General features: G+C 47.0%; 1 protein-coding gene across 2 annotated transcripts in view; it reads left to right on the top strand.

Annotated features, from left to right (window-relative positions):
- Nucleotides 1–15,375, top strand: part of Kcnn3 (potassium calcium-activated channel subfamily N member 3) — a 156,164-nt gene extending 140,789 nt beyond the window's left edge. For both annotated transcript variants that reach the window (XM_005080188.4, XM_040752385.1), the window contains 2 exons: nt 820–889; nt 5,739–15,375. In XM_005080188.4, the coding sequence (XP_005080245.1) occupies nt 820–889; nt 5,739–6,035 (367 nt within the window). In that variant the 3' untranslated portion in view covers nt 6,036–15,375. The remainder of the gene's footprint in view (nt 1–819; nt 890–5,738) is intronic.
- The last annotated feature ends 487 nt before the right edge of the window (nt 15,376–15,862 follow it).

Genomic DNA, 15,862 nt, shown 5'->3' with positions numbered 1-15,862 from the left:
ACACACATATGCACAGACATACATACATGGACACACACACAAAGACACACATATATGCACAAACACACACAAAGACAAACACATAGCACAGACATACACATGGACACACACATGTGCACAGACATATATGGACACACACATATGCACAGTCACACACACATGGACACCCATGCACACACACAGGCAGACGCATGCATAGACACACACACAGACATACACATATATGCACAGAAACAAGCATACATACAGACCTGCGTGCCTTCACACATGTGTGTGTTCACATACACACACACACACACACACACACACACACTGCAACTCAGTGGTTCCTTTTGTAATAGAGGAATAAGTTTTTTAAAAGTATAGTAGGAACCTGGTTATGGTGGTTTATGGTAGTAATCCCCAAACTCAAGAGGCTGAGGCAGGAGGATCACCATGAGTTGAAAGTCACCCTAGACTACAAATTCAGTTTGAGGCCAGTTTTGAGCTACAAATTGATACCCTGCCCCCACCTTAAATAAGCTCATCAGTAAATTCATAAATAGGGCAGAAAAGCAAAGGGAAAACTTAGTTCAGATCCAGAGGTTTGGGAAGCCTGGACAGTCAGACGTCAGAGGCAGTACAACAGCCCAGACAGGCAGTGGACTGATGAGACTGGTAAGGAAGTGACAGGGGCAATGGAGATGACAGAGTTTGCCTTCTAATTGTCTCAGCTACTGCCTGTGTTCAAGGTCCCAGTGCTAAGCTCCAAGCTCAGGTGCAGTGAGGGCCTAGCACTCAGCATGGACTTGAACCCCTTGTCCCATCTCTTCCTCACAGACTGAGGGGTGTCAAGATGGAGCAAAGGAAGCTGAGTGACCAAGCCAACACCCTGGTGGACCTTTCTAAGGTGAGTGGCACCCGGGACAGACCTGGCCCACATCCACAGAGCACAGTGCAGGACCAGGAAGGCAAAGACACGTCTCTTTGATTAACAAATGTCTATGTTCATGCTTTTTTACATTTGTGATCTACCGCTGTGTCCTGTCTTTAACACTTGGCATATGTCTCTTAAGTTAAATAATGCAGATTTGTCTTTGCTCATAACTAATTAGCTTGCTGATACATTGTTTATTAGCTGTGCATCGAGGGGCTTCTAAAGATGACTGGAGTCACACAGGAAGCACTTTAGTGAGGACCAAATGCTCGTCTCCATTCGCTCAGCATCCTGTCAACAAGCGCTGGCAAGGGAAGGGCCCTGCAGATGGCCTGGATTATGGAGACTTCAGACGGTTCTTTTCAATTTGTTGTTATAATAGAAATTCATTTTCCTGTGTCTTCTGATCCTTACAGTCCAGGTTTTCCTGACCTCAAATAGATGAAATAGATGGTGGTAGTGGTGTGTGTGTGTGTGTGTGTGTGTGTGTCTTCTGTGTCTGTGTATATCTATGTGTCTGTGTCTGTGTCTATCTATGTGTCTGTGCATCTGTGTGTCTGTGTTTGTATGTATGTGTGTGTGTCTGTTTATGTGTATCTGTGTATATGTATGTATGTATATATGTCTGTGTGTGTGTCTGTGTATGTATCTATATGTCTGTGTGTGTGTCTGTGTATGTATCTATATGTCTGTGTATGTCCGTCTGTGTATATCTGTGTCTGTGTGTCTGTGAACTGTGTGTCTGTGTGTGTATGTTTGTGTGAGTGTCTGTGTGTATCTGTGTCTCTGTGTGTCTGCATATGTGTATTTGTGTGTATGTATGTATGTATGTATGTATGTATGTATGTCTCTGTGTATGTCTGTGTGTGTCTCTGTGTGTGTATCTATATGTCTGTGTGTCTGTGTCTGTGTTTGTGTCTATGTGTATCTGTGTCTGTGTGTGTGTCTGTGTGTGTGTGTCTGTGTGTGTGTGTCTGTGTGTATCTGTGTGCCTGTGTGTGTATTTCACAACAGGCAGACAACTGACAGTGAACATTGAGGTCCTGAGAGCCCAAGGTCTTAAGGCCCAATATGGCATTGTTGTTCAGTGTTTTGTGCCTTTACTGCCATAAACACCAGAAAGAGACTCTTCTTGAAAATCAGCACTGTAGGCAGAGCTAAGCGTGGGCGATCTGACCAGGAGGGCTCCCACCCCCACCCCTATCCCCACTGCCTTCTGATAGAAATTATATAGCAAGTGCATAGCCCAGGGCCAGGCTGGCAGAACATTCCAGCAGATGTCAATTGTAATGGAACCTCATTCCCTAGGAAAGCAAAGGGAACTCCCTCAGGCCGATTAGGTGCCCTTTGAAAAGAGCCTGCAAGCAGAAATTGCTGGTTGCTGGGCCACGTGCAGGCGCCTCATTCAATGGAGGGGTCGAGGCAAAGAAAGGGCCTCCTATGCCTATGAGGGCTTCCATCACAGCCGGGAAGATGCCCGCAGACGCGTGGGCCAATGGAAGGGGCATTCAGCTGGAGTGTGGGATTTCCCGGAGCCCAGTGTGGGAGGAAGTGAATGGACCCCTGGAGTCTTGGGCATGTTGGTTAATAGAATTCCAGTTTCCAGAACCTACTAGAAGTCCATTGTAAATGGAGGCATTTATTCCAAGGAGATAAGGGATTATCAGGGGACATTCTCACACCACCCCTCTCATGCTCGGGTGCTTGTTCAAAGAGCCACCTCTTCCTCCCCTCCCCGCAACCCAGGTCACCTTGGACTTAATTGACTTTCTTTTGTTCTTAATTCTGAGTTTTCAAAAGAGGTGATTTGATTGGCCAGTTTGAGTCACATGTCTGCCTTTAGACAAATCAGCTGTGGCTGGGAAGAAGCAAACAGCTAGGACCCATTCTGGGGGCCTTGGGTGTGGCTCAGTGAGATGCCCCAAGATATTTCTGCAAGTGCTAGCAATGCTTGCCTTCCTTCCTCGCACCAGCAGGACACACTGTGACTGATGGTCCCCAGGAATACCAGGGAAACCCGAGCTTTGAGCTCATCTTGCTGCAGTGCTGCCCAGTCCCTCAGAGGTGCCCTGACTCACTGAGGGGCTGACAGAGATGGCGTGGAGATGAGAGTAAGCATGAGGGTCTGGGTTTGAATGCCCAACACCCACCCTGAGAGCCAGGCAGAGCTGCATGTGCCGTAACTTCACCATTGGTGGGCAGAGGAAGTGAAGTTTGATGGCCAGGCCTAGTTTAGCCAAGACAGCAGTTTCTGGTTAGGTGAGAGGCACTGTTTCAGGGGGAAAAGGCAGAGAATGGTAAAGGAAGATTCTCTATGTCCTCCTCTGGCTTCCTCATGATTGCCCCCATGTACTGGCACCCACAGAGTCACATGCATGCATGCAACACACACACACACACACACAGAGAGAGAGAGAGAGAGAGAGAGAGAGAGAGAGAGAGAGAGAGAGAGAGAGAGAGAGAGAGAGAGAGAGAGAGAGAGAGGCTCTCTTGCATTGATTGCTGCGTTGGGAAATTAAGCCATAAGTAATGGGGAGGGAATAAAGAATGTGCAGAGCCGTGGTGAGGGTCGTGCTTAAGACTTGAGGAGGAGGCCGTCTTTGATGTCCATCTAGTCTTTGTCTTCTCCTCCCGTAAGACCAGCTGTGTGTGTTTCCGTGTTGGTCTCCATTAGCTCAGCACCCTGTCAACAGCACTGGCAAGGGAGGGGCCTCCTGACGCCCTTTCCCTTGGCGCTCCGCCTCCTGACTTCCCACCGCCCAGCTCTGAGTTTCGCTCCTCCCTAGACTAAGCACGTGGCCTCCCGATGGCATTTTCTGTATCAAAGGGCCCCATGTATAGTGTCAGAGCTGGGAGGGCTTGGAGCCCTTGCCCAATTCCTTCAGTTTTTGAAGAACAATGGAGAAGTAAAAACCACTCCCACCATCTAAAGCTTGGGGAACAGATAAGATAGGAACTGTAAAGCTGCTTTGTGAGCTGTGAAGGTCTCAAAAGTGACAGGATCTATTATGAGCATAGACAAGGAAACCAGACCCAAGGAGCAAGATGACCATCACCCAGTCACACACTGCAGTTCGCCAAGGTGCCCCTGTGGTCCAGCTTGGGATGTGTGGTTCACACGTTCTGGGGGGACCATGCCCTGCGAGGAGGCACATGACTCCTCAGGCCACCCTTTCTCTGAGGATGTCACCCTCTTCCTGGGAGGGCAGAGCTGACCAGAGAGGAACTGTCTTCATACCAACCCCTCCAGTATGCCAACTGCAAGGGGTGGGGGCGCTCCTGCAATCTCACGGTCACCCCCAGCCGCCTGTGTGCTCTGCCTTTATCTTCTGTTTCCCTTTCACGCTGCTGCCTGTTTCCTGCTTCCTGCTGCCTGCTTCCTGCTGCCTGCTCCTCTGGGGTCACTATGGCTTCCACATCCTCCTAGAGCAGTGGTTCCCAGCCTTCCTAATGCTGCAACCCCTTAATACAGTTCCTCATGCAGTGGTGACCCCAACCACAAAACTATTTCATGGCTGCTTCTTAACTGTAGTTTGCTGCTGTTGTGAATCATAGTGTAAATATCCGAGATCGCAAGCCACAGGTTGAGAACAGCTGTCCTAAAGTAATGACATGTGAAATGAGATTAGGGTGTCACTGGCCGATCTCCAGAATCCCACAGAGACACAGTTCCACAAGCCCTGTCTCCCCCAGGACTCCTTTTCTCACTCAAGAAGTGTGAGACTCCTAAATCTTCCTCCCAAGTAACAGCCAGCACCCCTGATGCTTGTTGACTGGGTGTTGAATAGTCTAGAATTCTGCAGCTGGCACAGGGGCCACAGGGTGTCTGTGCGGGGACTTCTGGTGACAAGTGGGGTCCCAGAACAGTGTATGATAGTGCTGGGCATAGGACGCCATCAGGAGAACCCTTGAGGCAGCATCTACCAGGCAGTGTGGGAGGCATGACTGCTCCAAGAAGTAAAGTGTAATCTCATCGATCTCTCATCGATCAAGACCTCAGCCGGGTGGGACGACCCTTAAAAGAGGCATCCGATCCAGGCTGTATACTTCCTCTTAGGCCAAGGAGCAAGAGTGGCTCCTCAGCAGGATAGCCCCTTCTGGTCCAGGATCATGCCCAGGGCATTAATTGCAGTTTATATTCTGGCTGCTGGATAGAAAAGGGGGTGGGGATGCAATCTTGTAACCATGCGTAGTTATTAACGTCAGTTTTCTAAGGAGGCCAGGGTAAGAGAGGTTAAGGGCCCTGCTAGTGAGCTGAAGGCTTGCTTGCACTTCAACCTTGACTTGTTAATTGCGAGTCTGTGGCGTTGGCCATCCCCACCTCAGGGCCTTCTCTTGAATCAGTAGATGATGCCAGGCTTCTGCATGACTCTGAGAGCCCTGCAGAGCCGTAGTCCATTCCAGAAAAAGGGGAATGTTTCTTCTCTTCCGTGCATATTTACTGTTTAAAATTGATAATTGAGTTGGGCATGGTGGCATATGCCTTTAATACCAGCACTAAGGAAGCAGAAACAGGTAGATCTCTGTGAGTTTAATGTCAGCCGGGTCTACATACTGAGTTCCAGACCATTCAGGATTACATAGTGAGACCCTGCATCAAAAGAACAAAGCAAATTATAAAATTGATCATTGATACCTACTCCTTTAAGAAAAAGAAAAATAGAATACCCAGCTCAGCCTGTCCACCACCTGGAAAGTCCTGGAGTCCTTTGGTGGCATGGGACACAGCTGGGCAGAGGTGGCTCATGCTGCAAGGTAAAGAGCATTTGTCTTTCCATGGCGGATTCCTCTGTGGTGATGGTCTCCTTCCTGTCTCCCTCAGATGCAGAACGTCATGTATGACTTAATCACGGAGCTCAATGATCGGAGTGAAGACCTGGAGAAGCAGATCGGCAGCCTGGAATCGAAGCTGGAGCACCTCACAGCCAGCTTCAATTCCCTGCCCCTGCTCATCGCAGACACCCTGCGTCAGCAGCAGCAGCAACTGCTCACTGCCTTCGTGGAGGCCCGAGGCATCAGTGTGGCAGTGGGAACTAGCCACACACTTCCCTCTGACAGCCCGATCGGGATCAGCTCCACCTCCTTCCCAACCCCATACACCAGTTCAAGCAGTTGCTAAATAAAACTCCCCGCTCCAGAAGCATTACCCATAGGTCTTAAGATGCAAATCAACTCTCTCCTGGTCGCTTTGGTGTCGAGGAAGTTTCAGACCAGGGCACGGAGCGAAGAGAGATGGAGCTGATGAGCAAACTCACGGACTCTCAGCGTGCTTTGTTCGACATGCCTTGAAACCAGAAATCTAATCTCTGTTTAGGTGCCTCTACTTGGGAGCTGGAAGAGGAGGTGACTGGAAGCAACGCCTCTGTCGGGGCCCTTGCTGCAGAGCCTGCGGAGGACAGAAATCCTTGCTCAATCTCAGGTTTTCACAGGGAGGTGGGGAGGGACAGCCACTCTGGAGCAGCTGAGTGAGGTGCATCGGGCAAGGATGGTATCAGGTTTGGGGATGCACTCCTAGCTGCCTCGGGACCTCAGCCACCTCTCTCCCGTTCTTTTGTCCAAGGAAGCGCCTGGGTGGTAAAAGTAAGAAGAGAGATGCCCAGAACTTTCCAAAATGGACATACCCAAATTAGATGGGAGCAGGGGGTGACGTAGACAAATAAAAAGCCAGATTTTCCATCCAATAATAATATCGAACACATACACACACAGCTGTCCGATCCAGGTCCTTTTTTTGCTTGTGCTGAGCCTGATTGAAAGAGACCTGGTGCCTTGCTGTGCACACAGAGAGTGAGCTCTAAATCTGCATTGAGACGAGTGTGAGGTGTGTTTGGTTGAGGAAGTTAGCAGGTACTGGCCACACTCTGCATCATTGAAGATGCAGGTCCCTCCTTCAAGATGCCCTGGGCACACACCCCACCTGGCCCAGCCGTGTCAACCCCAAACTGTTGGCATTCTGGAGGTATAAGCAGAGGTCTAAAAGCGACAGCTTTTGAAGAGTTTTCTTCCAGCCAAATAAGCTGTTTGCTGATGAACCCTGCATCCTGGGATGTCAGTATGTGGAAGATGAGGGGGCACGTGTGCCCAAAACCACCGTAGCGAGCAGAGCTGTTGTCTGGGCTTTGCAGGGGCATCTTCATCCAGCAGCAGCTCCAGGCCCAGGGGCTTGACAATGTCAGGGCCTCCCTGCTGAGTGGGGAGGAGAAGGGTGGGGAGGGGCTCCTGCGGTCCCTTCTACCTTAGCTGAGGTCACCTCAAAAAGAAACACTGTGAGAACACAGGGAGCCCCAGGACACGTGTGTGTGGACACTTTCTAGAAGCCTATTCCTATTGTGCCATGTTCATCTTGAGACAAAATCTGCTCCACTGAATCTCAAACTCCAAGAGACTCCAGAAGCATCTAGATCCAGGATAGGGACAGGCACTTGGGTTTTTTGTTTTTGTTTTGTTTTGTTTTCATTGCTCCATGATCTGACCATACTCAGCAGGTGTGGTGTGAAAACTGTCATGTCATTTATCACTTTTCCCATTCAGAGGTCTTTGATTTCTGCTGGTAAGAAATTATATGTGGAATAGTTCATCTGTCTTTGGTAGAGCGAAAGGGTGTTATCTGTGTTTGGTTGCTATCTTGAGAGTAGTCCTGTGACCGGCTGTCATGGCCACCCTAGGCACTGCCTTACTGCGTGAATTTTCCTTGTGCAATGCTGGGCCTGGTCCTCTCAGCACAGGGAATTACTAGATAGTGAGGTAGGCAACTGTGGCGTGGGGTCACTCTTTGGTCTTTGGCTAAGTCTCTTGTTTGTTGTTCCATCTTGCTATTGCTGTCTTGTGTTTAGTTTTGCAACGCTGGAGACCAGACCTGCGGCCTCATGCATGCTAAACAATGCTAGCCCACTCACCCACACCCAGCCTGCTGCTGTTTTATTAATGGCCTATCTTCTTAATGGCCTATCTTGATCAGTCCCTTGAGCATTTTCATTAGCTGTTTTGCACACACCAGAGAGGCCACATTTGTCGTTAGTGTTCAATTCTTTTTACTTGTTCTTTTAATTATTAATTATCTGAAAGATTATTTTTATCCCAAACATGGTTCCTGTTTTCAGTCTAACCAAACCTACAGGCACATATACAAACAGATGAAATAGCCTTGTGACTTCTTTGTACCCTTGATTGCAAAACGAAGGCTACTGATGGGCCCACTCCCTGGTCATTTGGACTATAGCCCTCAGCTGTGTTTGCCTGCTCTCTCCTTGCATCCTGCTGTGATCCTGGGCTGTGTGATGGTAAACATGGCCCAGCCAGGGATTTAGTCTCCATTTCACACAAATGACATGCAGCATCCCATAGCTTCTCCTGCCAGTATCCATCCTGGTCTGGACATAGTTCAAAATCTGTCTTCTTTGTTGATTTTCTTGCTAAGAAAACCCTGGAGACTAAGTTAGCATTGCTAGTCAAGAGAATGACTAGAGTTGTTTCCAAGAGGGTACCACTAGCATCGGAGAGATGTGGGCATTTGTAGGGTGGCCTGATCCATTGGTAGTGTCATAATTGTGTGTGGTTTTGTGTCTAGCGAAAGAATATACCTCGTAAAGTGACAGGATCTGCAGGTTGGTTCTGCAATGGCAAATGAACTGCTGCTTCTCTGTCCTAGCATTTCAGCTTGATGTGGGAAGTAATGCTTCTCTTGCAAATACAATCGCCCCTCGATGACCTAGGTATTAGGAATCTTGGTTATAGCTCACCCAGATGTATTCCTACATCTTTTGGCCAATCTCACATCTCCTGAGCGTCTCAGGTGGTGAGGAAGAAGGCTAATGGATCCTATGGCTGTGTGGTAGTGAGACAGGTTTGATTCTCAAGAGTGGGCTGCGTATTAAAACCATGAATTACTATAATGTCACTCTATCCCTGAACTCGTCAAATTCCACCCACTCCTAGAAGGCTGACCCCTGGCAGAGGCCCTCCTACCATCTTTCCAGGAATGCAGTAGCAGGCAGAAGCACTACAATAGCTCCCCAAATATCTGACACTTGAACTAAAAATATAGAGCCACCCTCTCATTGCTTAAGCCATATTATATAGCTTCATGTACTGTGAAGTCAGGAATGTACTGTGATATCCAAGGCCACTGAGCTCAGTGGGATTTCAGGACATAGATAGCATCAGTTGGTAATTTACACCCGAGTAGAAGCCCATTCCTCCTTAGATTGAAGTACAAATAAAAACCCGCACCTTTGGCTCAAAGGCGACGTATGTGATCATCATCAATAAATTATCATGAAGTATCTGCGAGCCATTCTTGCCACCTTCATAATATATATCTCCATGACATCATGTCTCTAGCTTTGATCCAAAAGAATGAGAGGGGTGTAGCCATGAGTCATCAGTGACTGTGACCCCAGCCGGGTCCATTCCTGTATGTAACAACAACCTTACAAATTAGAAGATGTAGAAATTGCACATGAAATAGGTCTCAAGTGCTGAGAAGGTTATTAAAGGCCAAGAAAAGACATTGAAAAAAATGACTTTAATATATTTAGAGATTTCCCTCTTCACTTTGCAGCAATTTCCTTGAAAAGAAGTCATGGAAAGAGAAAAAACTAGTGATACAAAATTAGAATAGATAAAAGTCTGAGACTGGATTGCATATCTGGCCGACATATCTTGATTTGTGTGTATTTAAAGGTGAAGATGAGTTAATATTAAGTTCAAAGTATTTAGTAGAGGACAAAATGGAACCATTATCGTCCGTACAGCGCCTTGACTGACTAACCTACACTTAGATGTTACATTTGAATGTAGTGATAGTTATCAAAAAGTCATCAGATAGAGAATAAAATCTCTATCTGAGGGAAATAGGAGAGATATCTGGGAGAAATATGGGATTTGTGCATAGCTCCGGAAGCCCCCTCCTCCGGAGTGTGACAAACAGTGTACACAAAACTAAGAGTCAGTGTTTCATCTCAAAACAGACAACGTCGTTACTGCTAGAGAAGCCTGGCTGAGACACTGTGACACCATTGTGCTACCAGCAGGTTACTGCTTCCTAAGCTACTGCTTTTAAGTGTTCAAACAGGTCCCATTTCATACAGCCACTCCCCCAAAGGTTCTAGAAGCAGATTAAGGATCCCTTAGTGGTCAGTTTGCTGTCCCTGTTGACTTCTTGGTCTTTGGTTTCTGCCCCTTTGACAGCTATCTGGAGGCTTCCTGGCGGGCATAAACAGTCCCCTCTTTACCCTGTGGTCAGTTGACTGGATCACACCTTGGATAACATCCCTTCCTTCTCCACTACTGCCAAAGCAAACATTTGAGGAATGGGATTATAGCTAGCCCTAAGACGGGGGGATGGAGGGGTAGCAGTAGTGTCTGCCTGTGGTCGTAGGAAGTTTGTACCAGGCTGCATGAAAAGTCATAGACAGTTAACTCCTGCCAGACAAGGAATATGTAGATTTTTGTTGAATAGTCTCATAAACAAGTGCCCTGCGCAGCGGTCAGTCGGCAACCACAGAGGGGAATGTAACTGTGATTCTTTTGTCTCGCACCATACTGGAAATACTCAAACATGAACTGGAGTTCCCTCTGAACAACATTGTCAACTCTTCAACAGACCACCTCCAAACCAGGTGCCATGCGCCCTGCAACAGCTGTTTACACACCGAGAAACGCATTCTGGAAGCTGTAACCCCGGGCCTGGACTGACAAGGGACCTTGTGACCAATCAAGCTGGTAGAGGAAAAGCACAAAATTCAATACCAACCTCCAGTTAAGATCCCAAAGAGATGCTGACATTTCTGGCAAATAATAAATAAATAAGTAAATGAAAATAGGAACAGTGGTAAATAAAAAAACAATCTGATGGAGCAGTCGGCATCCAGCTTCCCAGAGGGAGGACGGGGTAAATGGCATTCTCCAGCTGTGTCAGTTTTCGGATCCCGACCAGAGCTGATGCACCTTCATCATACATGGTGTTTAATGGCACAATGATGCGATGGATTTAGTCCCAGACTCTCCATTCTGTGCTGGCCACAAGAGGACAACAAACACGAGTGACAGGATGTTGATGGAGGAACCATTTCCATAGCAAACACAGAAACGGAAGTGTTTATATTCCAAACCAGTCAGGCTTCGGTATGAATTTGCATCTTGCCTCTGTACTGCTTGCTATTTTTTAATGATAGGAGAAAGCATAACAGTTTATTTTAAATATGAAATATATTGCTATATTATAAAATATATTGTAACTTTCGATTAACATTTTGTATCAAGCTAGTCTTTAGCAGGTTGAGTGACAGCCTGCTTTCCTAACGACTGCTTCTGAGTACACGTCACTGTTAGTGGTTGCCTGACCCCAAGACCCAGGGTGCTGGACGGCCATACTCTCATTCTCCAAGACTGAGTGAGTAGTGGAGACAAAAATAGCAGCCAGGCATGAGTTTAGAAGAATAATTCTACCCTAAATTCTATCAAGCCATTTCAGAAGTGATTTTTAAAGCCATCTCTCCTTTAGTAGCTGTCAGCCAGTTTAGTAAAGTGTAGACGCTTTCTATGTAAATGCAAAGGACCCACTCTGTAAATCATTGCCTCAGGCACAGACGACCAGCTTTCCTCTGGCAGAATCAGAATCGGGCATCAAAAAGAGTCTCGTTTACTTTGCCTCAAAATACTCAAAATTCTAAGCATTGAGTTTCTTGTATAAGGGGACAACCAGGATTAGATTTCTCTGCAGGCAGGGGCCAGTGGGAACTGCAGATGCTCTTTTCTGAGTTGGCAATCTCTCTGGAGGATCAAGGCTTCTAAAGTTTATCATTGGTACCCAAAGAGGAGACAGGATGGCAACAATGAGTGAGACCCAGCAGATGACCCAGCAGAGAGCTGGTTTCCGCATCTGCTATTTACTCTCCATTAGGAAGTGGTTCTGATCATCACATTTCCCCTTATGGCAAAGTTCAGCAGTCATGAAACCCATTCCCTCCTTCTTGCTATAGCGCCTAAGACACATGTAGAGTTTCAGAGTTTCTTCCTTTGGATTGCCAGGGTCCTATCCTGTACCAAAGCAGACGGGGGAAGTCTTCCGTAAGTTGAAACATCTCTCTGTGAGGACCTTGCTTCCTGGCATGACTTCCACAGAACACTGGACAGGTGCAGACCTTGTAGCATCACGGGAGAGTTACCTGCCTGCCTCCTCCCTTCACAAACTCTGAAAATGCACACTGATCCATGCAAAACCACAGGTGCTGTCCTGGACAAGTGTCTAGAAGTCTCCAAGTCTCACTGAGTTTCAACCTAGGTGAGGCCTGGGCCTCCGTGGCACCCATTAGTTATGCCCGATGATAGTCAGGTATCTAAATGGCCGGCTTCAGTCCGCTGGGGTAGCTAGGGCTATCTGTACATGCGAATTGCATTTGTTTCTCTCAGCATCTGTTACTCCTCAGTTATATGCTAGGCTGAGTCCTATTAAAGCCATCAGAACTCCAGGGCACCTGTTTCTAGCACATTACTTACTCACTGGGTAATGGAAATGAGCTAACTCTCAATTTGGTAATTGACTGAGAGACATTGATTTGTTTCTTTATACATCTCCTGCTCAAAAACGGAGCTGTCTATTCTGCTTTTCTGTGTAGCACTTTGTAGAGCGGCTACGATGTTTACATGTACAGAGGACACATATATTCTTCTGACCTTTCCCATTAAAGCTGTAACTCATCCACAACCAAGGAAACAAACCCAAATCCCAGATTTAGAGGAAGCAGGAGGCTCTGGGCAATAATTCATGTGTGTAGCCATATGCTAATCCTTGCTACTCCAGGTGAGAGCCACAGACTGGCAGCATTCACACCCCTTAAACCTGTTAGAAACAGATCCCCAGGCCCCACACCAAGCCCACTCAGTCACGGGGGCATTTTAACCAGAGCTGTTGTGATCGTATGCGATCAACACTGAGAAGCGCTGGCCTCACCACAATACCACGGTAACCAATAGAACAAAAAGTAAGCTGTTTCTTCCTCGGGCCTCGGTTACCAAATTGTTTGATGATGGACAGGTCTTACATGATTGTAAGGATGAAGATGCGTGCATCTCAAAATTCCATTTGATATTGCACAGTTTAAACGACATACATGAACTACGCCGATGTCAGTAGGAGGTGGCCTTTCTCTAGTCCGATGTGAAAAACACTCAAGTCACAGCTTTGAGCCTCCTCAAAACCCACTTTTAGCCTATGGTTGAGGACCATCAGGGTATAAGGTGGGGCCATAGGCAAGTCCCCGGACAGAAGACCCCTAGGTCTCAGCACAGAGCAGAAATTGGGCATCTGCTCTCTTGTCCCTCCTTGAAGAAGCCAGCATTACCAGTGAGGACCCACCTCTTGGGGACTAAAGAAGAACCCAGTTCAGCCATTCAGACACATTCCTAATCTCCTGGACAGGCTATTCTCCTGTTCATCACATCAAGCAAGGAAAGATGTGAGCTCTGATATTTGGCACCCTAATTTGATATGTACTCAGAAACAGTTATGTTCTAAATTAATGGCTTTAACCTGTTCATTGTAAAAAGTGCCTTGGACTTCAATCTAAAAGAGGTCAGTATAAATATGTATGTGTGTGTGATGTGTATGTAGGCAAATATTTACATATTTATACATACATAGGTGCACACACATATACCTGCACATTCATATATAATATATACATACATATATAAATGCTTCATAATATATTATATTGCTATTCACAGCTTCATATTTTGTTTGGTCTTATGTTTATTTGTTTAGTGAGATCTTTACATAGAAAGGTTCTATTCAGGACATGGATGTATTTTTTGTTTGTTTTTTACTTTTTATTAAAAAGGTAAAGGATATTAAAAGACAAAAAAAAATCAAAGTGCCTGAAAGTTTTGAATGGAGTTGTGGTAAACTTTAACAAGTCACCAAAGAAGAAATTAGTTTATATTTGAGAAATATTTTTCTGCTTCAATGACTTTGTTTTCCTTGAGGGAAATAAGAAAGGGTGACGTAACTTTGTAACACCCATTAGAATCAACGTCTGTGGTCTCCCCAAGGCAACTCTAAGGTTTTTGCTCAGTTGGGTACCTACCTTTCACACATCTGAGTCAGAAGGTCCACATCCTCACACCCTCACGAGGTAGCATGGTTCAGCTGGTGTTGCCATTTGGGTGCCTTCCGAGAAGAGGCAGACTCCTACAGGGGGCGGGGCTCAGATCCATGGCAGGTCCTATGCAGTGACACTGTGGGTGGAGGTTGGAGGGGAGGCCCTCCTCGTAGCCCAGGTGGCAGAAGGGCCCTCACCAGCCCTCTAAAGCTCCCTGGCCCCTCCTTTCCACAGATGCCCAGCCTCCCAGCCCCAGCCAAAGACCCCTTTTGCATGATGGGATCAAAAGCTCCAGAGGGATTTTCTGGTCCCCGGGGCCCCGCTCGGAAACTGAAGGCTGCATTATGCTCTTCTTCAAACCAATTAAATCTGTCTAGCAGCCTGTGGCGACACTCAGGCAACAGCCAGGAGCTCCTCAGAGTCAGGTCCTGCTGTCACATGGGTGAAGTGCCTTAAAATTCCATCTGTGGACACAAGCAGCCCTGTGTACATCGTGTTAATAGAAAGAGCCTGTGGTGCATCCGGGAACCAAAAAGACAGCCGTGCCCAGCAGTTCCAGGCTGCAGGCACACACAGAGGACCGCCAGTAGATGGATCTGGGCAGCGGAGATGCATTGGAAGCATAGCCCCTGAACTGATGCCCTGAGTCTCAGTTTCCTTCCTTTGAATTTTTCTAGATAGAAACTTAGTATCATCATGTGACTTAGGTGCTTTCATGCAGAGGACTTAATATTTTGGATTTTTTCTGGGTTTCTGACCAAAAAGTCTTTCAAAAACTCATCTAGCTCTGTTTCTATTGCGGCTCATTCCTGAAAGGTCTCTTCTAAAAACTCCTTATGAACAAATGTATTTTCTGACTGATTACTCAACAGACATCATTTATGCTTGCAGTCTGTAGCACTTCCATCCAAGGGCCACAAAAGCTGTCCCCCTGGGAGAGGGGGTGTCAAATATTACACCCATTATCCCAGTGGGAAAATGAGGCCACAGAGAATTGGGCAGCAATTGACCCATTGAGGTGGGGAGTTAAATGGACTGGGTAACCTCGGCACCCAGGGGGTGCCCGGGATGAGAAGTTTGTTCTGCACAGCTAGTGACCAGTGAGCCCCAGGATTCCGGTTAACCAGCCAAGGGCATCAGACTTGGAGGAGGGGCTGGTTAGTAGTTTGGAGGATCTGGGAAAGGCTGCACTTTCTTCACTGTGCAAAGGGCATGGGATTGTGATGTCGAGGGGGCTCAGTCTGTGGCGTTCCTCACTCCTGAATGGAAACAGAAGAATACACTATGTCACGTGCAGGCATGATATGACAACATTAAATAAACAAGAGGGAAGCAACACACACAAACCCCTAAAAATTGAGCAGCTGTTTTCATTTCATCCCTTCGCTATGTTTTTTATCCCCCCCTTTTTTTTAAGATAGATCACTCGAACTTAACTCAGCCTCCAGAGTGCTAGAATTATAGGTTTGAGCCACCATGTTCAACATTAAACAGGGTATTTAAAAATCGTTCGGATATGGGTGTGATGTGTGTGTATGTGTACATGCGTGTTCATAAGTGTGTGGGCACATGTGGGTGGGTGATGCATGTGAACATGGAGGTTTGAGGTCGATGTCTACAGACTTCTCAGTCTCTCTCTCCACACTGAGGAAGGCAGGGTCTCTCAACTGAACCCAGAACTCGCTGTTTCAGTCAGTCTGGCTAACTGGCTTTCTCGAAGGGTCCCCTGTCTTCAGCTTCCGAGAGCACTGGGATTATAAGTGGGCGTCAAGCCCATCCAGCATTTATGTGTGTTCTGGGTAACCCCACTCTGGTAGTCAACTTGTCTGGCAAGCATTTGAAC

The sequence above is a fragment of the Mesocricetus auratus genome, unplaced genomic scaffold (genome assembly GCF_017639785.1).
Source record: "Mesocricetus auratus isolate SY011 unplaced genomic scaffold, BCM_Maur_2.0 Super-Scaffold_100009, whole genome shotgun sequence".
Lineage (NCBI taxonomy): Eukaryota > Metazoa > Chordata > Mammalia > Rodentia > Cricetidae > Mesocricetus > Mesocricetus auratus.
Note: the sequence above shows the minus strand (reverse complement) of the source record. Positions and strands in the feature narration are given on the sequence as shown.